Source organism: Cladophialophora psammophila (genome assembly GCF_000585535.1).
Source record: "Cladophialophora psammophila CBS 110553 chromosome Unknown aczJe-supercont1.13, whole genome shotgun sequence".
Lineage (NCBI taxonomy): Eukaryota > Fungi > Ascomycota > Eurotiomycetes > Chaetothyriales > Herpotrichiellaceae > Cladophialophora > Cladophialophora psammophila.
In genome coordinates this window covers 337,495-359,889 of record NW_006912934.1, presented here as the reverse complement: position 1 = coordinate 359,889, position 22,395 = coordinate 337,495, and the positions used below count along the sequence as shown (strand labels likewise).

Here is a 22,395-nt window from a genome sequence, read left to right as displayed (position 1 = left end):
GAGGAGGGTTGAATATTAACCAACCAGAGAAAGGTTTTAAAAACCAATCAGGAGGAGGGTTGAATATTAACCAACCAGAGAAAGGTTTTAAAAACTAATCAGGAGGAGGGTTGAATATTGACTAACCAGAGGAAGTTAAAATAGCCAATCAGGAGGAAGGTTAAATATTGACTATTCATTACCCACTGCAGTCCAGAACTACGTCATCACAATTTGGTCTCAGTCACAAGGCCTCCCAGGGTGAGAACTCCGCTTGTATAGTATAGGTGGATTGTGGCGCTGTCCATGGCCTCAGGCGAGGCGCAAGGGAGATAGGGATGATAATTGTGAGGCACAACCGCCAAGGCATCAAGGAGGTCGAGATCGGTGTCGCACAATGCGCGCCAAAGGCGCTAAGGGTTTAGCTCCCACAACAAGTGACTTCTGTCTCTCGCACAAGCAATCAGTGTCTTGCCTCCCATCTCTAGCCATACAATGGCTGACCATCGTCTGGCTTTGATATCCTCGTTCTCCCATCATGTTCATTCAACTATGGTCAATCGTCGCAGCCCCCCCACACAACAATGAACACATTCCCACCTCCAGTCCAAACGGAATCACTGACAGCGCTGATTGAATCATTTGCCCTTGGAGACAACATGATTGACTGCAACAAACCCAGGCGAAGGCGAAACAATGTCACCTTTGTCGTCGTTGTCCACTTCTCCGCCGCCATAAATCGAGCCTCGCAAATCTCCATCCCCCGTTTCCACATCCAAGTCATTCTCGGTCTTAGAAATACATTTCTCTGGCATTCTAGTCCCACAGACCTTCTCTGTGTCACCAGTAAAGTCACTCTTGCAGTAGTCGCACCAATAATACTCTGTCTCTGACGGCAACCGGTCGAGACCTGAACATCGGAAGTGGATGGACCCAAACATGCAGGATGCTGACCTGCAGCGCAGCATGGGCCCCTCGTCAGCTGGCTCCCTGCAGTGACAGACCAACATATCCCCCGAGTCATGATCTGAAGCTGAAGTGTGTCTTGCAGCCGGTCTTCCTGCAATCCGCCGGGCTTCTTTGAGTTGCCTAAGCCGGTCAACCCATTGGAGTCCCTGCTTCTTGTATCGGTCCCTGTATGGCTGCGTATCTGGAGAAACCAATATTCTGAGGCCGGATGGGTTAGCCTTTTTGATTCGATAGACGGCTTTGAAACGTTGCTGTTCCAGGTCGTTTTCAATACGTTGTATCTCAAGTTGCTTTTGGCGGCGGAGGCGAATCACTTTCTTCGAGTTCGAAGCATTTCCTGGCTCTAAGTCCGACTCTCCTTCAAAGCAAAGGCGCAAGAAAAAGCTATCCTTCTTCTCCAGGGTGGGGTATATCTGCAAGGCCCTGAGAAGTATCGAATTCCTGTCAGGCTGTGCTCCATCAACAAGCTGAGAGACCATCTTTTGCATTGTCTCCGGTCGCTGTTCGCGATCCACAACTTCGTCGAGACAGTCGAGACAATAATACGACGTTCGTTCGTAGTCGGTAAGTTGACCATTTCCTTCACTCAAGGCTTCGTCGCGTATCATGGCGAAGTATTCACCTTCTGGGATCACGTTGGCAGAGTTCGGACATGTTGGAGAGGAACAGCAATACACGATGCCTGGCTCACAGTGCTGATAGAACGTAAAGTGGTATCTACCTGCTATTTCATGTCAGTCCCACCAACGACACTGGAAGGAATATGCGTACCGAGGACTACTGGCTCCGCTGCATGGCGCGACCCAGGATTGAAATCGGATGTTAGGTCAGTCTCACTTGGGCAATCAGCATCTGATGATCTAGTTGCATGATCGAAAATGGTGCCTGTTTCATAGAACAGAGACCCGGATGTTTCCCTGATCACTTCTGTGCTCATATGGCTCTTGTCACCAGATGGATCAATGGGCTCTTGGTCCTCGTCGCAGGGTAAGTATGAGCTGGCGATCCCTACACTGTTCAACGTCTCGTAAAGACTTGGGTTTGAATGCCGAATGAACTCGCTGATTTCCTGCTCTGTCATCGACGAGTCACCATCAATACACCCAGAGTAACTCGTGTGACATGAATCCTCGCAGAAGTACACAAAGTCGGCATCTTGGTCTTTCATGCGGACAGTTGCTGGCAGGGGCGCTGACATCCTGGCTGATTCTTTGCCTTGCGTTGGACAAGCACAGTGCTGCAACAACCGATGGTGTTTGATGGAGAAACAGCCGCTACGTGACTGTGAGGCAGTGAGGAATTTTTTACTTCCCATTCACTACCAGGTGAGGCAGTCTGTAGCCAGATTTCCTAGAGCCACATGTTATATCCGCATATACGCTTTCCTTTTCAAGCTCCTAATCCCGAACTAATTGGGTAGTATTCCTCCCAGGTTGTCCATTTATATATCTCTGGGACGCATGTCGGTACGTTGTCCTTGTTCCTGGGGCAAATTTTCCATAACATACGAGCTCGAGAGATTCTGATTTTGAGAGCTCGAAGCCAAGTCTCGCACCAACTTTCCCTGCTTATACTTCCAGATATATCCATTAAACTGCTTAGAAGGGTCATCCAAGGCAGTCAGCACAACTCTATTTTCATATGTAGGAGCCTTCTTAGTTTCGCGCACGGCGGCCTCGATGTCTTCGCTTCCGTGGAGAATCGAAGCAGCACCTAGAAGTCCAACGGGCTCCTCATCCAAGATCGAATCCTGTCTCTCATAGACTAAGAGTGCCACATTCAAGAGAGCAACAATAAGTAATATGCTCACAATGATATATGCAATTGGTGATACGACAATCAGTCGAGTCGGCTGGACAAATGTCGTCCCCACGGTCGTGGTCGGCGCATCGGTCGGTTGCAGAAGATATAGATTGGCAAAGATCGAATACATTGTGGTAAACATGGCCTGGGCAGATTCGATGATTGTCTGGGGGCCCAATGCCGATGCGGATGATTTGTGACTTGCAAGACGATATACTTGCCTGCCAAACTCATTTGTGTCAACATCAGCACGAGGATCATAGCAGCCTGCAGCCTGGAAACCCATTTCGAAGAACCTCCATATGCTGTCGGACCTCGACTCGGAAATATTGGCAGCCTGGAATGACGTTATGACTGGAGCAGAGGACTGTACTTCCCAACTTGCCGTCACATTCCCGTCGCTCGTCCGATAGGACGGGGCGCAAGATACAAGGCTGAGGTTTACAATCTCTTGGCTTTCTGTGACCTGAGCAACGAGAAAGCTGAAACGGCTCCAGCCTGCATGTGGAGGACAAGTCGTTGTGCTCCAGCTGTTGATGGAAATTTTGGGAGCGCCAGGACTCAGCCGGAAATTGGAACTTGTCGAGATTCGACAACCGCGGTCATTAGCAAATACGGAGACAGTTATGGCCGGAAGACCCGTGTCCTCCGGCCTTTGGATCAGTTTTCGGTACGACCTTTCCTGTAGATGCACGCATTCAGCATGAGCAGAATACGCCAAACTATCGAAGGTCACGTTGCCTCCTCTGAAGGAATTCAATGCAGCCACTGTCGGGAACGCATGCCGGCCGTCAGTCCACGGGGGTGGATTGGCTCCTTGAATGTGAATGGCTGCTGCCGTGTCCATGAACCTCAGATTTGGATAAGATGGATATTGACCGAGGATGCTAGTGTTGAAAGCTGTCTCCGCCGATAAGGAAAGCGGACTTTGTAAATTGGGCTGTGCTGTTGTGAAGAGGAAGGAGGTCAATGGAACGACCAGAAATACCAAAGTTGCCGACGAGAGCATACAAGCGGCGAGCAAATAATGCTGGTTTTTAACCGCCGCATACCAAGACAGCGCGAAAGGCTCGGTGTATTCCAACAGGATTGTTCTCCTGGCTGGTCCGCCGGCCTTCAAATCGACGTAGGGTTGCCGCTTTGCAAATGCTGCGACCGCTGCATGCCAAGAGGTCTGGAAAAGGGTCATGACGAAGGCTGGCAAGGCCGTGTAAAAGATACCCTGCGCCCATATAGCCTGCTCTAGGCTTGGATCCCTTGCAAGGAATCCTGGAGCAACCCCCAAACCGACAAAGCCGTGGTTGCGTTTCGAGATGGAGTCAAGGCTAAGTATGGTTACAACAAAGGCAACATTCAAGGAGAGGAGGAGCGACAGCCACGACGGGCGAATTTTCCAAGACTTCCATGTTTGATTCCTGACATTGGTTGTTTGAGGTCTTTCTGGTGGAGGCGGAGATGACTGTCTCGAGGCTGCGGTACCACCTGGCACATTCTCAATATCAGGGGTGTTGTTGCGAGCAAGATTCGCCGCTACGGTTGTTTCCGCGGATGTGGTTGTTCCTGCCCCATTATCTGGTCCGCTTTCTGCTGTGAGCACAGATACGCCAACGGGCGATGCCTCTTCCCCCGATCCCCGTCCGCTTTCAACTTGCCCAGTAGTGGAGCCGACATCTTCTCGAGAAGGGCTTGCGGGGAGCTGGATTGACCCTTCTCCAACACATGATGTCGGTGGAAGATTGATTATGTTCTGATCCATTACAACATGCGATATGGCATCCACTGCGTTGGATCGTCCGACAGACCTGTCGAGCAGTAACGTTGGGCGTGGCCAGGCTCAAGTGCAAGAGGATGTGGAAAGCCATTGACGTCGCGCCCAGGACAAAATCCTGCGTTTCTGATGGCGTGTCCCAACATAGCCCATCAGGCTGACGCTGGGCTCGGGCGTCAGGTAGAGAAGCAAGTTCAACGGAAGCGGCGTTGCTGCCACATGTGCGTTCCGGTGGCCAGGACAAGCCTTCGATGCTCAATCACAACCTCGGACCAATCACATATGTCGTCACCAGCCCAAGGCTGACTCTCATGAGACAGATTGTCTTGGCTCCGCCCTGAAGAGATGGAGCAGCCGAAAGAAATGAATCTGGCGGCACAAGGCATGTTAGGCTGACTGTGGCTTTGTCACGAGCTTCCTAGGCTTAAGAATCGCAGCCGTACGATCGTAACTTTGCACCAGAATCAACTCACCTCTTCTCTGGGTCGAAACAGTGTCTAAGAGTTCCACGAGCCTCATCACGACCAGGATGATTCTACTTACATTTCTCGCCCTTGCGGTGCGCCTCTGTAGTTCAGGCTTCGTCCCGCCTGCTGAGTTCTGTCTTCCAGATTCCGGCCTCAAGGAGCTTTCAGGCTGCATCAAATGGACTGATCTTAGCGACAAGTGCGGAGCCAAGGACTCGGAAGAAGCAAAGCTTGAGTGCGTTTGCACGCAGGAGTACCTGTCCTCGTTGTATGAGTGAGTCTAAAATCCTCGTTACTTTCGGTGGTCTCTTCCGGCTGTGCTTGATCAACGCACTCTCGATGAGTTACCATAATGCCAGGCTGATATTTCACAGCTGTGAAAGTGATGTACAAAAATGCCTTGCCAGCCATATGTTCGATAACCAGTTCCGAGCCGAGATAAACGAATGGCATTCAAGATGCGATAGTCGGGTCAGCTCAACAATGACGACTCCTCCGCTCCCTACAATCACGCAGACGTACGACTTCGGTGCCTGTAGCCGATTGTACCAAAGCTGTCTTAAGGGCGACTATGAGACAAGAATCTGTTCGAATAAATACTTGCCTTCATCCAGCCTATCATATGCGTCATGCGTATGTCAGCCGCCTATATACTCGCTTTTCTCCGAATGCCAGTATAACGGGAATATATCTTGCAAGCGGACCTATGCGGCAGAGTCGAACATCTTGGGCTACTCGGTCTGCTCTTATTTTTGGTCTGGCTCGGTGAGTGTGTTATTCCAGGGGCATTCGCTAGCATCGGTGTTGACACCTAGATCAAAGGAAACACTTTCGTCAATTGACCTCACATCCTACCTTGGCATCACCGGCGCTTCCCTCGCTCAGACCACGACCTTAGCTGGTTGGATTACACAAGCCCGTCCTAACCCATCTATAACTCCAACGGCTACTGCGGCTCCATTGCAAGTTGGCGAGTTTGTCGAATCGGCTGAGAAGAAATTAAAACAGCAAGGCTTTAAATTCTGGTGACCAAGTAGCTACGATTGATATGGAGTCCAAGGGGGGACTGACGCGATTCAAGGGAGCATCGATTCCCATGCCTGGACGGGGTATTTCGGACTCCGCTGCATATCCAGTTAGGTATGAACGATGAGACAGTGTCAGCTAGTATAGTGCTCGGCGATAAATAAAGATCCAGTGCCTTTCAGACTTACGGCATTGATCAAATGCTCCGTCGTAGACATCGCTCCTCTCTGGTTACGGAGAAACATAATTCACATCGAGCAACAGAAGAAAAAGATCCCCCTGCCCGCCCCGGTATAGATTTAGCCTGGATGGCAGAATATATATCCTCCACGATTGCCTTTTTACCGACTACGAGATGGACTGCACGTATCACACTTCTGAGCCATGGGTGATACTTGGAATGGCGTTGACAACTCGGCAAGACGGAATCGTGAGCAACACGAGGAACACCACGAGGAACATGAATTGAACACGTTAGGAAGGGAATCAACTCAGGTCGCTCCGTCATCCGATGCCGGTCTTTCCAGCACGGCGCCGAGAGAAAAACACAAGTTTCAATGGCGTACTTGGATAAGGCTCATTTTCCCTGCTTACATCCACCATGTCCCTGTTCACGCAGCCAGGGATCATCTTGCCAACGAACGCGTCTTCCTCGGCTACGTTCGAACGTCTTCAGCCCTAGCCAACTTCTCCATCACGATTCTCCAGCTTTACAGGTTGAAAAAAGATCCAGTCCCACCAGGAAAGCTGAGCGACTACAATTTGGGCATCCCGCTTGCGGTGGTGACGCTATTCATAGGCATCGCTATCACGCTTGCGGGAGCATGGAGATTTTTTGCCTGTCAGAGTGCCATGGCCCGCAGAAAGCAGATCGTCACTAGCGGAATGGTGGTCCTTGTCTTTCTTCCGGTTTTGGGTCTGGTAAGCTCACCATTGCTGTCCTTCGAAGATGAATTTTGTTCCTAAACGACTCGTCAGTTTCTCCTGGCGCTCCTGATTCTTACAGTCATCGTCAATCCTGATACATGATCTCGATCGAGCGAGTTTCATGACGAATCAGATATACCTACTGTAAGTCTCTTTGTCACCAAATTCGCTCCTATCTGTTTCAACCTCATCTAGATCTCGTTGGAGGCGGATTCGGCTAACAAGTGCCCGGAGATCTCCTGATCCGCGGTCGATATACCCAGTACTCCCTGTCTCCTGCGGATCTTTATGTCGTTTTGCGTTGAGCCGCTGCAAACATATTCTCCGAATTTCGTATTTCAGATACTCGGTCAATCTGAGCAAACACAGGCTTTGAGCGCGTAGCTGTCTAGCTATTTAATGTGGCGAGGCTGTGTGCTTTGGTGGATGGTCCTCAATCAGGGTTAGCGCATAGAACTCTTGGCAGGGTGCACAACCGAAATTCAATCGATTCGCAACCGCAGCCGCAGTCAAAAGATTTCTTCTCACATCTCTAGCAACGACAACCTCACACCGTCAACTTGTTTCCTACCTCGAGGTATGTTAAAATTCGACCCTTCTTCAGCTGGCCTAGGATGAGCAATCCAACTGCAGCTGTTGGATTGTAGCATTTCCACGCTCTGTCCGGTTTGGATACGCTCATCTTTCGCGACACGAGCTGAAGAACCCTTCACTGGGCACTCTTCTGGCTCGAAGGCTCCTGAAGACTAACAAGTTCTCCACTGCACAGATACCTCAAGTTCCTCGGCCCTCACACGAACTTGAGAATCTCACTCACTCTCAAATACCGCCATCATGGTCAGAACATCCGTGCTCAACGACGCGCTCAAGAGCATCAACAATGCCGAAAAGGCCGGCAAGCGCCAGGTCATGATTCGACCCAGCTCCAAGGTTATCATCAAGTTCTTGTCTGTCATGCAGAAGCACGGTACGTTCGCATCCTGCATTTGTTGATTTACAAGAGGAGGATTCTGGCATACTACACATACTTGAAAATTTGTCGGGTTGATAACTAGGCGGCGGTTTCAAAACATTGCATCCACGACCTTTGCCCTTTAAGTGCCCGAAAGATTGACTTTTCTTTTCTGCGACTGAGTCTTACACATTTGCCTTCTCATTTCATCCATGTTTGTTTAATGTTTATTCAGTCGCAACAACCCAAGCTTCTTCTCAAACATCGACTGACGGCTATATTTATCAACAGGCTATATCGGCGAGTTTGAAGAAGTCGACGATCACCGCAGTGGCAAAGTTGTCATTCAACTCAATGGCCGTCTCAACAAGACCGGTGTCATCTCCCCACGCTACAACGTTCAACTCCGTGATATGGAGAAGTGGGTTGTCAAGTTGCTGCCATCTCGTCAGTTCGGATACATTGTTCTCACCACCAGCGCTGGAATCATGGATCACGAAGAGGCCAGACGAAAGCACGTTTCGGGCAAGATCATTGGCTTCTTCTACTAAGTGGCATATGGAATGTGTTTCTGCATGTGATACGCACGAGCGAGGGAAATGAGATACCCGGAAAAGTCTTGAATTCAGCCCCAGATCCTGATTCCGTAGAGAATTCAGCCGATAATTCCAGCTAAATCTGAAGGTGTCATCCTCATGAATGAACCGAATCCATATCAAATCATGATCCTGAGCACCATAGGGCCTTGATCACTCGTAAAACTACGCTTCACGCGGGTAAGAAATTTCGACCTTCCAACAGTGCCAAGACCTTTGCCCTAGTTGCCAAATCGGGAGCCTGCGGGGGCGCAGAAGCCTCCCATCACTCAAAGACAGGAACTTCGACCTTTCAATCATTTCTCCCATCATCCATCAAACACTGCAAAAATGGTATGCGCATTCCCAAATCTACGCCCAATCCGGCCGGAAAGTATCGCTGACCACCTCAGGCGCCCGCAGCATCCTCCGGCGGCAAGAAGCAAAAGAAGAAGTGGTCCAAGGGAAAGGGTACGTTTTTCGACCGACATTTTCATCCATTCTTTTCTGTCTCTCTCAGGGCTTTTCGCATCTCACGGTGCTCTCCTTCCAATCTGCTTGGCTGACATTTGCTTTCCTCTTTTCCGCCCATAGTCAAGGATAAGGCCAACCACGCTGTCGTCCTCGACAAAGCCACCTCCGACAAACTCAACAAGGACGTCCAATCGTACCGCCTCATCACCGTCGCCGTGCTGGTCGACCGATTGAAGATCAATGGCTCGCTCGCGAGAAAGGCGCTTGCGGACCTCGAGGAGAGGGGTGTGATTAGGAAAGTCGTGGCACACAGCAAGGGCAGCATTTACACAAGAGCGGCTGCTGGTGGAGATTAAGATGTGTGGACGGTTCTGAGGGGTGTGGATGCTTGAGCAGAAAATGAAGGCGAGAGCCAGAGCACAGACGATCTCCCCTGACGGAGATGCTCTTTCGCCGTGAGATGATGTTGATGATATTGCATGGGATATGGATGGGAAATGCTGGGTCAATAGACCGGGCTACGGATTCACATTGCAAAAAGAAAATCGCAAATTGTCCATCAAAAGCTGGACGAGGACGAATACCATTGTCACCATCAATCATTGGCATTTGCGAATTTCCATCTCAATGATGTCTTTGGTTGCATCTAGTTAACTGAGGAGCTTTCATCTCACAGCCCCAGCAAACAGCAAATCAACGCAAGCAGTCCAGGAACTTTAAAGCCATTCATACATCGTCTATGCTTCCATGTGGTCTAGTCCTCCCGTGAAATTTTTGACCATATCATTTCTCTTTATTGTACAGGCTTTCCTGGTGCGTGCTTTTTCTTTTCCTTTTTCGAGTTCATATTCTTTCTCTTCGGCCTCCCCTTTTCCGCTGGCTCGCACAGCTTTGGTGGCTCGCCTGTGTATTCGGGGACGCCGACCAACTTTCCAACCTCGAAATATTTTTTATGCTTCTTGTAAAACTGTTCCCATCTCCTCACTTCATCCTGCACTTTTTTCTTGGCCTCTCTTCTTTCCTTCTCTGCCCGCAATTTCCTCGCGCTGCTCGAGATCTCTTCCTCCGGATCATCTTCAATTGGAATGTAGATCATCTCCGCACCTCTCAGATCTCCGGTCCGATCCTCGAGAAAACATCCCGTCACAAAGGCCCTGGTAGCGTCCCTTCCCGCGAACACTTCGTAGCTCCCACCAGGTCCGTACGTGTGTTTTCCGGCGGAAACATCAAAGATGGTCCCATTGATGGCCAGGTAAATAGGTTTCGCGGGGTCACTGCCATTGTAGAGCGCCAACTGCTCCGGTGTGAGGGCTAAAGGCCCTGTCCACCAAAGAGAGAGTTGAGACGGGTTCAGGAACCATGGGTTATATTTGAACAGCAGCGAGGTCCCAGAGGTAAGGTAGTATGAAAGCAGACACGAGGCGAATATTAAGGTGAGTATGACTCGCAGGATGTCGAGGGGGGAGATGACACGAGAGGTTGTGTCTTCGGGCTCATCTGGTGATGGTGGCGAGGAGGTTGTGGACTTGGATGCCGCAGACTCAACTCGAGGCGGTCGCCGCCGGGTGGACGAGGCAGTAGCCATCGTACTCGATCCTCTGTCACTGAAGAACCGCTAGAAACGAAGCATTGACTAAAGTCGAGAAATCTTCCTCATACCCAGTAGTAGGACCAATATGACGAACTATTGCGCAGGAAGTGAGCCGTCTCGCCGTGTGGGGAATCTGCGGGCTGGGGGACAAGATGCAGCTTCCAGCCACGCGGATTGATTGAATCGAGCTACTCAGCTCACCACCTCGCCTACCTACTTCTTCCCTCCGTCGTTGTATTTTCTTTCTTTTGCCCGCATGAGAGTCACGACGCGATTTGCTCTTGTGCAGCCTCTTACAGTCTCTTGAATCTGATCTTGAGTCGCCGCGTCACTGCACGAGCGAGCCTCGGCTGAGCAAAGTAAACAAAAGGACCATTCGTCATTCCACCTTCCGCCAACCATTCCAACCTTGACGTCGCCCTTGCCCTCAATCGAGTTAAAAGCCTCCTCTCTCATGCGACTTTGAGCCTCTTTCTTCCTGTGACGTTCCGACCCAGCCATGTCCTACTCGTATACAGTGACGGAGCGCAAACGGAAGACGACTACCTCTGGCGGGTACGGATACTCAGGCAGCAGGTCGACATTTGGTTACTGGGTTCCCCTTGCTCTCACCGTCACAGCAGCCACTATCGGTCTTGCAGCATGGGTCTGGGGTGAGAGGAAGGATGACGAGGAGGAATCGAGTGAAGATGAACAATTCCAGGGAGGCGTCCCTCCTGCAGGCTATGCATCGATGAGCGGCGCTCTACCTCCTGGACCGCCGATGGCGCCTGGCTTCCAAGGAGGGCCGCCTCCTCAAGGCGGTGCTCCCATTCCAATGACGCCCGGTCCACAACAGCCGGGAGGGTTCGGACCCCCGCCACCTCCGGGTGGTTACCAAGGGCCTCCACCACCGGGCGGTTTTCAGGGACCTCCTCCGCCTGGAGGATTTCAGGGTGGTCCTCCGCCTCCGGGATGGCGAGGGACAGAAGAGGAATACCGTGCTCGGTCGACGGCGGTAGAGGAGGAACAGGAGACTGGCCTCGTCGCTCGCATGTCAAGTGCACTGGGTTTCGGCCGCTCAACTACTCCCTCAGGCGATCGCTCGCGCAGCCAGGGTCAAACTCAGTCGTACGACTGGGCCAATAAGCCATTTGCTTCCGCTACGGCGGCAGCGGGCGCGATGGTTGGTGCCGCCATAAGTACCCTAAGCGGCGGAGGTGGCGAAGCCTATGAAGACCATGAACGATGGAGTGAGGAGGCCGAACAGCGAGACAACAACCGCCAGATCAAACAAGGCATCAAGAGGCGCGGAACTGCTGAAGAATTCTTTTCCGGAAGCATAGAACTTCCCAAATCTGCGTCTATCGCCAACCGGAAAAGAAAGACTGTGGCTGTAGTAGTGTCGGCCGTTGGGTTGGATGCTAATGCCGAGTCGGATGCTGAGCAACATGCGGTAGGTTGGCACTTCAGACGCTCAAAATTGGTACCTAACAGGTTGATAGTCGATCCTTTCACATCTCCCAGAATACATCGAACCCGACACAACACGAGTCTTCGTCCTCATCTACGCACCAGATCTAAAAACGCACCCACTCAGCCACGCCCCTAGAAGACCCTCTCAGTCTATGGCATCTTCGTTCTCAAACATTAGCCACACGGATGCACATACTCCGGCCCAAACACCGGGGGAATTCCCTAATGATGGCATCCTGACTCAAGTAGAACCGAGCCCCCTTGACGAGTCAACTTCCCTCTTCAAGACCTTGTACACTCAAGCCGTGGTTATTGTGGACAAAGATACTATGGTACTACCCTATACCTCACCCAACGGACACAAACATATTCTCCGCAGCCTTTCGCCAGAGGTCGTGTATATCCAAGAATCCCTCTGTGGCCGTGACGGCGAGATCGTCTCAGACTTATCCGGCTGGGTAAAGCAGACTGTTATCGTTATTGGTGACGAAGGAGGACATGGTGGATTGATCGATACGGATGACGAATCGGTGACTTACAAGAACACAGAAAAGTGGTGGCAGAAGGAAGAGAGGACGGGACTAGGAAAGAGAGTAGCTGTCGTGGAGAGTCTGAAGATTGGAGAGGATTGGGACAGGCGGATCAATGAAAAGGATTGAAGCAACAGGAGGTCGAAGTGAGAAGAATGATGATTGATGGCACCGGTAATGTTGAGATGAAGCCTTTTTTCTATTTTGGACATGGAATTGTGTATTCGCTGATTATGATAGCGCCTACCAGGAATACTGAAAGCTGTATACATGTTTCTCCAATCATGCTTGGCTTCCTTCTTTACCTTCCAAAACTTCCTGCATCCTCTTCTCCAACGGCCTCGTGTCGAGGAACGTTTCCATACGATAACAAATCAATCTTCCCTTGATCCCTCCGTCACCCGAGGCTCCGTCGCCGTCTTGGTCCTCCCTGACATAGATGGTAGCAAAACCCGGAATCTCCACATCGTCCTTCCCGCTCGGATCATCTCCCTTGACGCGATACTTGATCCTCGCGGCCTGGTAAATCCTCGGCGGCACGTAGTCGAAATATTCGATATAATGCTCCATCAAGTCCAGGCGGGCGAGTTGCGGGGCGAAGAACATGTCACGGAGTGCTTCCAGGCCCTGAACGGGAGGGCCGTTGCCGAATTGCAGGATTATCGACGGCGCGAAGAAGTTGTTGCACCAGTGCGAGGCGGAGAGGGTGGCGGATGCGGCATGGAACTGTGAATCTCAATTAAGACCACATATCAGTCTCCTGTAATGAAAAGAAACCAGGGGGCAATATGTACGAAGAGGGAGGTGTAGCCAGTAGTGATAGTGAGGGACCGTGCGATATACACGACCGCGAGGCTGAGGGAAAGGATTTCCTGTATATAAGCACAACTACTTACATCTTCGAGCCATTTCTGTATCCTTGCTCTCTCCGGATCCTGCGTTGAAGCCATGTTTTATCTCACGTTGAATATGAAACAAATATGGACATTTGCAATGCCCATTTAACATCGCCGTTGCTCTTAATATGCATGTTGAGTGCTGCATACTAGGTGGTATACAAGTGGAACGATACCACTTTGGCAACCCCCTTTTTGGGGAATTTGTCAGCAGGGAATGCCTTGAAAACCCTGGGAAGCTCCATCACGTCATTGAAAGCCAATGGCCTTGCCTTATAGCTTCATACGCAGTATGACCAACAAACCAAGCGGAGCAATCGAACTCTTCAGAACGACACGGACGATCCGCGTGCGTCTTTCGGTCGAAACAGTCCGGCTTCCCGGGCAACCGGTGGAAAGACGGCGGGACTGTCCATACTAAAGCTCTGCGGAAAGGAAGATAGCATGAGATTCACCTTTGCGATCTACATACGTGTGCCAGCAAGCTCCAGCATACCGTATCTATATCACAGTACAAAGTCCTCCAGCGTGCTCGGGGCGAAAAGCTCCTCGGGTTTGAACTTCTTCTGAGCCAGCCCCTGTTCAAATGAATACTGCAGGAACTTGTCCAACACGTGCTTGTTCGCTTCAAACCCGTCCTTCCACCAGCGGTCATCACCACCCATCAGCTCCTTCGTCTCTTCAACGTGGTCTTCTAGCCACGGCAATATGTACCGCAGCGCCGCCCGCTCCTTCAAGGGCTCATACGCCATCTCCAGGCTTTTGGCGAAGGCCTTGGTCAGGCTCTTAGCGATCCACGGGTTAGCATCATACACGCTGCGTTTCAAGGCCACGACGTGCATGATTGGGAATATCTTGGTGCGTGCATAGTACTCTGCTTCGACGGCTTTGAAGTCGTCGAACAGCCGTGTTACCGTTTCCGGGGACGTGTCGAAGGACGAGGGCTTCGTGGCGCTGAAGATGGCGTCGAGCTCGCCGTCAGCAAGCATCTGCGACAGGTTCTTGCCAGGCTCGATCGCGGTCACTTTGATGTCGGCCGGGTAGCTGTGCGAAACCTTGGAATGTCGGGGCTTGTCCGACGGTTCAATGGCACCAGTGTAGAAGTGTACACTGGAGAGAGGGACGCCAAAGTCTTCAGCCAGGATGCCTCGTTGCCAGACTGCTGCTGTCACTGTGGTTTCGCCAAAGATGATTAGGGATAGTTAGTGTCTTTCATTCGAATAGCCAGGGGGTATGGACTGTTGGTGTTACCGACTTTGATACTCTGGAGTCCCGATCCGTTTCCCACGCAGGTCTTCGGGTTTCTTGATGCCGGCCTTGGAATTTATATACATCGACTGGTGCCGGAAGAAACGTGAGGGGAAGACCGGTAAGGCGATAAAGGGTGGACTGTCTTGGTTCAAGGTAAGAACATAAGAAGACAAGGAAAGCTCAGAGAGGTCGAATTCCTGGAATCGAAGTTGGCGGAAGAAGCTGCTCTGGACCATGTCAGTCGTCTAGAAACCTTGCCGCAACCAGCACTTTGACTGCTCAGCAGGATTTTGCATGGGCATACGTCTCCTCGACCCGATAATTGAGGAAGGTGAGCTCAATTCCCTCCGCTCTAACCCTGCCATCTTCAATGGCTTTCATCCGATCGTAGTCCCAGCACGCAAATGACAGTCTAAGCACCATCTTGAGCCAGGAGTCTTCTCAATCCAATCCGTCTTCTTCGAGCTGTTACTCGGGAGTGGAGGTGGTACTTCCTTTCGTTTCTCTGTTCTCTCTTTTAGTATTCGGTGTACCCATCAGTCTACGCCCCTCTCGATCCACAGGCCTCGGGCAGTCTCCTACCGAGCCGCCACATGGAAAGCGTCGCACCTCTGAGCGAGGGTTGTGTCTCGATCCGGGACTCTAGTTAGTCGGCGCCACTTCATAAGATCCGCGGCTCATTCCGACGAGCGAAAGGTCGGGGACTCTGGGGGAGGCGAGACCACCAGATATAATACCCCACAGAGTGCATGTCGTGAGAGGTGCTACACCCTTACCCCGGATTCGTAGAAACCTCTCGCAAACTGTCCTCTTCATGATGGACTCTGACGATAAAGTACGCGTTGTGATTTCCAAAGACGGCTCCGAGCAGGCGGCGATTGAAAATGCGGTCTCAGAGAAGCCGGACAACGTTCGACGCGATCGTCACGGATTTCCCCTTTTGCCACAACCGACTCGTTTTCGCGACGACCCTTTGGTAAGAAGAAACGGAATTCTCTTGGGGGGAACACGCTTGCTGACGGCGAGTCACGCAGAACTGGCCATCATGGTTGAAATGGCTCGTGCTCATCCAGGTATCGTTTCTTGCCATGCTGGGCCCATTCAATTCCGCCGTCGTCAACCCTGCACTGGTGCCTCTTGCAAAGCTTTTCCACATCCCTGTCAGCCAGGCGCCATATCAGACGACTTCTGTCATCATCTCTGTTGGAATTTCACCTCTGTTCTGGACCCCGCTTGCTAATGTCTATGGGAGACGGCCGGTTTATCTCGTCTCGACAATCATTGGAATAGTTGCAACAGTCGGCAGCGGTGTCGCGAGAACATGGCATACTTTGATCATCGCTCGAGTTTTTAGCGGCGTCGGGGTTGGTGCAGCGATGGCCCTTGGAGCGGCCACTGTCAACGATATGTTTTTCCTACATGAGGTACTACAACACTGCAGTCTGTGCAGACCAAGTTTGAATGCATGCTAACGCTGACTCAGAGAGGCATGAAGATGGGCGTCTTCACCGTCTTCTTGACAAACGGTGCTCACGTCGCTCCTGTTATTGGAGGGTTCTTGGTACAGACAGCCGGAGTTCGATGGGCATATTACTTCCCCGCCATCGTCAACGCGGTGACCTTGGTTATCATGATCTTTGCTATGCCCGAGACCCTCTTCTCCCGCTCCGAGAAGGTGCTCGCGGAACATGAAGAGAGGACCTACATGCAGATGCTCTTCAGCTTCCGGCGGAATGCGCTACGAGACCGAAGAGTCCACTTACGGGACTTTGTGCGTCCATTTGAGATGATGTACTATCCCTCGGTGACACTCACGTGTCTATATTACATTGTCTCGTTCGCATTCTCCTCAATCCTACCAGCAGTGACGGTCGCCATTCTCTTCACCAAGATTTATCACTTCAAAACTGGAGCCATCGGGCTTATGCTCGGACTTCCCCTTTTGATTGGCTCAGCTCTTGGAGAGTTCTTGTCCGGACCCTTTTCGGACTGGTTCATGTACCGCTACGCAAAGAAACATGGAGGCGAGAGGAAACCAGAAGCGCGATTGCCCGCGTCTCTTGGAAGCCTCCTCCTTTGCCCCACGGGGATCATCATTTACGGTGTCTGCTTGTATCACAAGACGCATTGGATGGGGCCCGTGATGGGAATGGCGATTGCCAGTTTCGGTCTTCAGCTGGTAACGACGGTCAGCTATGCATATTGCAGTGACTGCTACAAGCCGCAGTCTGGGGAAATCAGCAGCCTGTACAACTTTTGGCGGCAGACCTTTGCGTTTCCCCTCGGGTTTTATGCGTAAGTGTTTCATCTTCGATTTTCTTTCGGAAACTGTCGAGGATGCCAGGCTGACAATCTACGTCTACAGTCTCCCGTTCGCCAACGAGATTACGATCCAGTGGGCTTGGATCACACTTGCCTTGCTCACCGCGGTGACATCCATGGGGATCATTGTTCTGATGTTTAAAGGCGAAGAGTGGAGGAAACGGCTGGGTCAACCGCAGTTCCACAAGGACATCTAACCTTGTGATCAGGTTAGCTCGCAGGCTGCACGCACATGTAACCCCTTGGGTGTGGTATATAGATGTCTCGGAAATGTGGAATCATGGAACTACGGCTCACTCACGACCGCCTCGTCTGTGACTTGAAATTTCAAAGGGATGGAGCGAAGAGACATTTGAATATACCTCGTACTGAACAGTACCTATGATATTCTCCCTTGTGGTGTTTAGGGCGAGGACAACGAATAGTGGGCTTCCGATGACGGAGCATTATTTATCCTGCCACATGCTCAATCCAACAAAGCTCAACCCTTGTATCTTCTCCTTTACCGGGGAGGCCCTGAAACCGGCGCCTAACCCCGGCCTTGCCCCGGCAACCTACACCGGTTGTCACGTGCAGGATCCTTGTCTCGGATCTTCCCCAGATTTCCCAGCTTCAAGTGTCGCGGGGTTTTCGCATTGTTTCCATTCCCGTCTCATCCTTCTGCACCACATTAACCACAAGCGGGCTTCTAGACGAATGGGGCTCTGGAACGTGGAGGCCACCCATAGTAGCAAGCTACTGCATCAACCCTAGCAGGACAATCTCTGGCCACAGAATGCGAGTCATTCTGAGCCTTGCGATATGGCAGACCCGCCAATCCTTAAAAAGAGACTTGCATCTGGAAAAGCATGCACAAGCTGTCGAAGAAGGAAAAATCGCTGTGACGGGAGTCGCCCCCTCTGTGGATCTTGTCAAAGTCGTGGAACTCACTGCGTGTACCCTTCTATGGTTGACGAGCTCAGCGTCGACGAGTAAGGAGTTGTGTGCCTTCGGCTTTTGCATGGTCTAACTGGTGTCTAGACTCAAATCACTGATAGATTTAAAGACACAGACGAACACTGATGTTCTTGGTGAAGGCCGAGAACGAGTCCAGCTGCGTCCCTCCTTTGACGACGATGCTGCCGATATTGCGCTACATAGCAAAGTCGCGAGCATCCAGACTCCAGTCGCAACTACTCCATCGGAATCTCAAGATCCTGAGGCATTCTTCGGAGAATCATCAACTTTTGCCTTTGTTTCCAAGGTTCAAACGAGTTCTGCACCTCGGCAAGCTCTTGCGTCAGGGAACAAACGCCGACGCCTTTCAAGCTCAAGGAGCTCTCAAACTCACAGCCTCGATCCGGGCCTCACTCCTAGGGACTGCGAAGACTCGTACGAACTACCTCCAAGAGACCTGGCCGACAGTCTTGTTGACTTATATTTCAACCACGTACATCGTCTCTACCCCTTTGTCCACGAACCAAGCTTCAGAACTCAATACGAGCGCATGTGGATCAACGACGGGGATCATTCTGACACGAAAGCCACCTGGCTCGCACTGCTCAACCTCATTTTCGCACATGCATGCGAATTTCACGATCCAATTCAAGATAGAAATGCCTCGAATTCGGCAACACGCTTCCTAGTGAGAGCTCGAAACATCGTGTTCGCTCACATCTTCAAAGAGGGTAACTTGGAGCTTGTTCAAGCGCTGCTTTTGATGTGTCACTATCTTCAAGGCACCTTGGAATTGACCGAGTGCTGGAGCTTAAGTGGACTAATGATCAGAACCTCTATTAGCATTGGACTCCATCTCAACCCTTCTACAGCTATGTCAGCAGTTGAAAGAGAGGTCAGAAAGCGTGTATGGTGGGGTTGTTTCGTTATTGATCGCACTTTGAGCATGAAGTTTGGCAGGCCACCTTCAATTCCCACTGGAAATGCGTCCGATGTTGAGCTGCCGTTGCCGGTGGACGATCAATATATCTTGAATGACTCAGTCATTCCTCGGCAGCCCGCAAGCCGTCCATCTCTGACATCCTTCTTCATCCAGACAATCAAACTTGCACACATCATCGACAGAGTTCTTCTCAAACTCTACTCGTCAGCGGCGAAACCACGGAATTCGACAACAAATCAGTCTCCAAACAAATATGACCATTTCCCAGAAATCTTCGGTCACTCTGTTCTTCTGGATGGAGAACTGTTGTCTTGGTGGAATGGTATCCCATCTCATCTGAAAGAGGAACCGGTGTACCCGGACGGCCCTGATTTCCAGCGACAACGTAATGTCATGTACATTCGGTAAGCAAGCCATATACCAGTAACAATAGCGACAAACTACTAACGCAATTGCAGGTTTTTGAATGTTCGTCTACTGCTACATCGCCAATCATTTCTTATCTTCAGTCGACAAGACATCGAGGACAGTTTCCACAGAGACGTTGCAATTGCTTCATGCAACCGTTGTATCTTGGCTGCCCGCGAGACTATCAAGCTGATCTATGCTCAATATCGTAGGCGGCTGCTGAATTCTCTGTGGTACAATCTTCACTGTAAGTCTCAATCTAGACGTGCTGATCCTTAGCTGATATCGCAAAGATGTTTTTACTGCGATTGGAGTTCTCTTGACGCTACAAACCATGGAAAGATGGAAGCTGGAAGCTCTAGGGCAAATCAGAACGGACGAAACACTAGAATTGGGCATGGAATTCTTGAAGGCGGCCAGCGGTACGAGTACACTTGCGGCCAGATACCTGATTCTCCTTGAGCGCATTCAAACTCAAACGAGTGGCCGCGAGACACCTCTTCCGGGCCAAGTGTCCGATCAAGGCTACACGACTCAACATCAATCGGATAATTCAGATCCGGCATTGTTGTCGGCAGACAGAACTCCTTGGCAACGACCACAAGACGAAGCTCAGTTGAATCTCAGCTCGGACCTTTTCGACTTCGACGACTTGCTCTTTGGGACGGGTCTCCCGAGAGACCTGCTCTCCGCTGATTGGTCGGGCTTTGAAGCTCTATGAAGCAATACGTGATGCAGCTCGGCCCCTGCCACGCTACGGAAGGGACTGTTCATGCGGAGACTCCAATATGTTGGGGTGGTCAAGGGTGGTTCACCACAGTTTTGGAGACGACAAACGACTAGCCGGCGCCTCCAAGCTGTAAGGAGCCGATCGGCATGGACCCGAGAGATCCGCGGCTGGGAGCCGACGCGACTAGGGAGAGGGGACGACTGCCACCATCGCAATGCAGTCTCGGCATATTAAAAGCATATCAACCGCTAAAAGAAGCAATGGTGAAGTATACACGGGACGAAGACCCTCAAAAATGCATGGGAAAGCGACTTCCGTGGCTGTCCAAGCCGTTGATCTTGCGCGTCAACTGTCATGGGTGATTCCTGTGGCCGGTGTTTTCATCTGCATCTTTTCGTTCATCATCTACCAGCGATGGTTCTCACCACTGGCGAAGATCAATGGACCATTCTGGGCGTCCTTAAGCCCTCTCTGGAAGTTGCTGTCGTTCAATAATGGCAACTTTCATGAAACAATTCTGGCCCTCCATCAAAAATATGGACCGATCGTCCGTATCGCCCCGAACGAGGTGATCATATCTGACAGGTCGGCAATTCGGGAGATTTACAATACCGTTCAGGGAAGAGATTTTCTAAAGGTGAGTCCCGGTGCTGAACCCGAACAGGATATCTTTCGCCTAACTTCTGCAGACAACCTACTACGAGTGAGTTTTATGAATATTGAATACACTGCTAAACTAAGATAATTCGAAGTGCTTTTACCGCCTTCCGACCGACCATATTCGGCCAAAGAGACCCGTATTTGCATGCTCAGCGCAAAAGGATCGTGTCTCACGGGTACTCTATGAACGCACTTCAGTCTATGGAGAAATTTGTCCAGGAGCGCCTTCAAATCTTCATGAGCAAGATGTCAGGATTCGCAGCCTCAGGAGCGGAAATTAACCTTGGGAAATGGTGTCATTTCTTTGCCTTCGATGTTATTGGAGAATTGGTATGTGTGGGCGGTGCATTTTCTGCGAGGGTGAATACTGATCGTTCCTGGTTCTAGGCTTTCAGTGAGGGATTTGGGATGCTCGAGACAGGAGTGGAGGACGAGCATATTCGCCTCATCAACAATCAGATGGAGTTTGGATCTACGATTGGAATGATGCCATCCCTGATCCCGTATACCAAGTGGCCCTGGCTTCCGATCCCGTGGCTCCAGAGTCTGCAAGCGGGGCGTGAAAGGCTGAAAGAGGTTAGGGGCACTTCCTAGCGAAGGTATCTATCTGGCTAACCAGGTCTCTCTAGCTTACGAGGTCTCGTGTCGAGCGAAGGCAAGAGAAAGTCAGCGACCGGAAGGATCTGCTCGGGAGACTCATCGAGGCCAAGGATCCAGTCACTGGCCAGATGTTGGACTCTATTGATTTGAGGACAGAGGCTTTCTCGAGCATGTAAGTTGGGCCGCCTCGCCTTTCTACTCCAGCCCAAGCTAAAAGTTCATCCAGTGTCGCAGGCAGCGACTCCACGTCGTCAGCCCTAAGCTATACGTTCTATCATATCCTAGGCCATCCTGCGGTCTACGAAGCTCTGACCGAGGAATTGCGGGCCGCGTTTCCTGAGCGCAATTACCTGACGGACGAGACTCCTCCGACATATGCCGATTTCGGCAAACTCCCCTACTTGCAAGCAGTGATCAAAGAGAGCCTTCGCCTGACACCTCCTGCCACGATCAACCTTCCGCGGTACGTGCCAGAGGGCGGTCGCGTCGTTGCCGGGACATTTTTCCCCGCCAAGGTTTGTTCCTCCCCAACTCCCCGTGTCTAGTCAGTACAAGAGAACATGGCCTTACTTTGGGGAACAGACGATCGTCGGCATGTCCGCCCTGCCGGTCCATCTGGACCCGGAAACCTTTGGCCCAGACGCCCACATGTTCAACCCCGACCGTTGGATCGACGGGTCAGGCGGGATCAGCCCCGAGGAGATGCAGCGGTACTGGATGCCCTTCGGCCACGGGTCGAGGCAGTGCATCGGCAAGAACGTTGCCATGATGGAGGTGAGTGATGACCCCTTCCCCCATCTCCAGCATATTCCGCATTCGCTTGCAGCTTTCTTACGAACTAATGGCATTTCCTATGTATACAGCTGGTAAAACTGGTCGGAACATTACTACTATATTTCGATGTAGAACTGGTCAACACCACCAGCAGCAGCTTTGGTGGGAACGAAAAGAAAGTGCCTCTGCCCGAGATCCCCATCTCAAGGAGTTACTTCTTCGCCAGGATTCGGGATCCGCTGATGGTCAGGATTCGCGACAGAGGCACCTAATAAGTCTGGTAGGCATACGGGAAGAACGAGAGACGAGATATGAACGTGGAAAGCCATATCTGGAGAAGAATAGAATACGGCTGGGCT

The 22,395-nt window shown here is 51.2% G+C and overlaps 12 protein-coding genes across 12 annotated transcripts; 7 read left to right on the top strand and 5 right to left on the bottom strand.

The window, feature by feature from the left end:
- Window positions 1–617: 617 nt before the first annotated feature.
- A1O5_08245 (uncharacterized protein) lies at window positions 618–2,146 on the bottom strand (the record flags this gene model as incomplete). The annotated part of the gene is made up of 2 exons (XM_007748829.1): window positions 618–1,669; window positions 1,720–2,146. 2 exons carry the CDS (start codon window positions 2,144–2,146, stop codon window positions 618–620), a joined length of 1,479 nt encoding a protein of 492 aa, XP_007747019.1.
- Window positions 2,147–2,389: 243 nt separating this feature from the next.
- On the bottom strand, window positions 2,390–3,940 carry A1O5_08244 (uncharacterized protein; the record flags this gene model as incomplete). Its single annotated transcript, XM_007748828.1, has 1 exon — window positions 2,390–3,940. One exon carries the CDS (start codon window positions 3,938–3,940, stop codon window positions 2,390–2,392), a length of 1,551 nt encoding a protein of 516 aa, XP_007747018.1.
- A 2,456-nt stretch (window positions 3,941–6,396) lies between these two features.
- A1O5_08243 (uncharacterized protein) lies at window positions 6,397–7,041 on the top strand (the record flags this gene model as incomplete). Its single annotated transcript, XM_007748827.1, has 2 exons — window positions 6,397–6,933; window positions 6,991–7,041. 2 exons carry the CDS (start codon window positions 6,397–6,399, stop codon window positions 7,039–7,041), a joined length of 588 nt encoding a protein of 195 aa, XP_007747017.1.
- A 732-nt stretch (window positions 7,042–7,773) lies between these two features.
- Window positions 7,774–8,442, top strand: A1O5_08242 (40S ribosomal protein S22; the record flags this gene model as incomplete). The annotated part of the gene is made up of 2 exons (XM_007748826.1): window positions 7,774–7,906; window positions 8,183–8,442. 2 exons carry the CDS (start codon window positions 7,774–7,776, stop codon window positions 8,440–8,442), a joined length of 393 nt encoding a protein of 130 aa, XP_007747016.1.
- A 375-nt stretch (window positions 8,443–8,817) lies between these two features.
- A1O5_08241 (S25 ribosomal protein) lies at window positions 8,818–9,296 on the top strand (the record flags this gene model as incomplete). The annotated part of the gene is made up of 3 exons (XM_007748825.1): window positions 8,818–8,820; window positions 8,880–8,937; window positions 9,061–9,296. 3 exons carry the CDS (start codon window positions 8,818–8,820, stop codon window positions 9,294–9,296), a joined length of 297 nt encoding a protein of 98 aa, XP_007747015.1.
- Window positions 9,297–9,733: 437 nt separating this feature from the next.
- Window positions 9,734–10,525, bottom strand: A1O5_08240 (uncharacterized protein; the record flags this gene model as incomplete). The annotated part of the gene is made up of 1 exon (XM_007748824.1): window positions 9,734–10,525. One exon carries the CDS (start codon window positions 10,523–10,525, stop codon window positions 9,734–9,736), a length of 792 nt encoding a protein of 263 aa, XP_007747014.1.
- A 505-nt stretch (window positions 10,526–11,030) lies between these two features.
- On the top strand, window positions 11,031–12,645 carry A1O5_08239 (uncharacterized protein; the record flags this gene model as incomplete). The annotated part of the gene is made up of 2 exons (XM_007748823.1): window positions 11,031–11,966; window positions 12,016–12,645. The coding sequence occupies 2 exons, from the start codon at window positions 11,031–11,033 to the stop codon at window positions 12,643–12,645; spliced, it is 1,566 nt and encodes a 521-aa protein (XP_007747013.1).
- Window positions 12,646–12,798: 153 nt separating this feature from the next.
- On the bottom strand, window positions 12,799–13,466 carry A1O5_08238 (uncharacterized protein; the record flags this gene model as incomplete). The annotated part of the gene is made up of 2 exons (XM_007748822.1): window positions 12,799–13,242; window positions 13,413–13,466. The coding sequence occupies 2 exons, from the start codon at window positions 13,464–13,466 to the stop codon at window positions 12,799–12,801; spliced, it is 498 nt and encodes a 165-aa protein (XP_007747012.1).
- A 452-nt stretch (window positions 13,467–13,918) lies between these two features.
- On the bottom strand, window positions 13,919–15,086 carry A1O5_08237 (4,5-dihydroxyphthalate decarboxylase; the record flags this gene model as incomplete). The annotated part of the gene is made up of 3 exons (XM_007748821.1): window positions 13,919–14,583; window positions 14,668–14,885; window positions 14,968–15,086. 3 exons carry the CDS (start codon window positions 15,084–15,086, stop codon window positions 13,919–13,921), a joined length of 1,002 nt encoding a protein of 333 aa, XP_007747011.1.
- A 394-nt stretch (window positions 15,087–15,480) lies between these two features.
- Window positions 15,481–17,182, top strand: A1O5_08236 (uncharacterized protein; the record flags this gene model as incomplete). The annotated part of the gene is made up of 4 exons (XM_007748820.1): window positions 15,481–15,639; window positions 15,698–16,087; window positions 16,147–16,958; window positions 17,029–17,182. The coding sequence occupies 4 exons, from the start codon at window positions 15,481–15,483 to the stop codon at window positions 17,180–17,182; spliced, it is 1,515 nt and encodes a 504-aa protein (XP_007747010.1).
- A 748-nt stretch (window positions 17,183–17,930) lies between these two features.
- Window positions 17,931–19,993, top strand: A1O5_08235 (uncharacterized protein; the record flags this gene model as incomplete). Its single annotated transcript, XM_007748819.1, has 4 exons — window positions 17,931–17,956; window positions 18,006–19,268; window positions 19,323–19,519; window positions 19,566–19,993. 4 exons carry the CDS (start codon window positions 17,931–17,933, stop codon window positions 19,991–19,993), a joined length of 1,914 nt encoding a protein of 637 aa, XP_007747009.1.
- Window positions 19,994–20,297: 304 nt separating this feature from the next.
- A1O5_08234 (uncharacterized protein) lies at window positions 20,298–22,308 on the top strand (the record flags this gene model as incomplete). The annotated part of the gene is made up of 7 exons (XM_007748818.1): window positions 20,298–20,639; window positions 20,744–20,992; window positions 21,050–21,238; window positions 21,292–21,434; window positions 21,489–21,777; window positions 21,845–22,036; window positions 22,126–22,308. 7 exons carry the CDS (start codon window positions 20,298–20,300, stop codon window positions 22,306–22,308), a joined length of 1,587 nt encoding a protein of 528 aa, XP_007747008.1.
- Window positions 22,309–22,395: the final 87 nt, after the last annotated feature.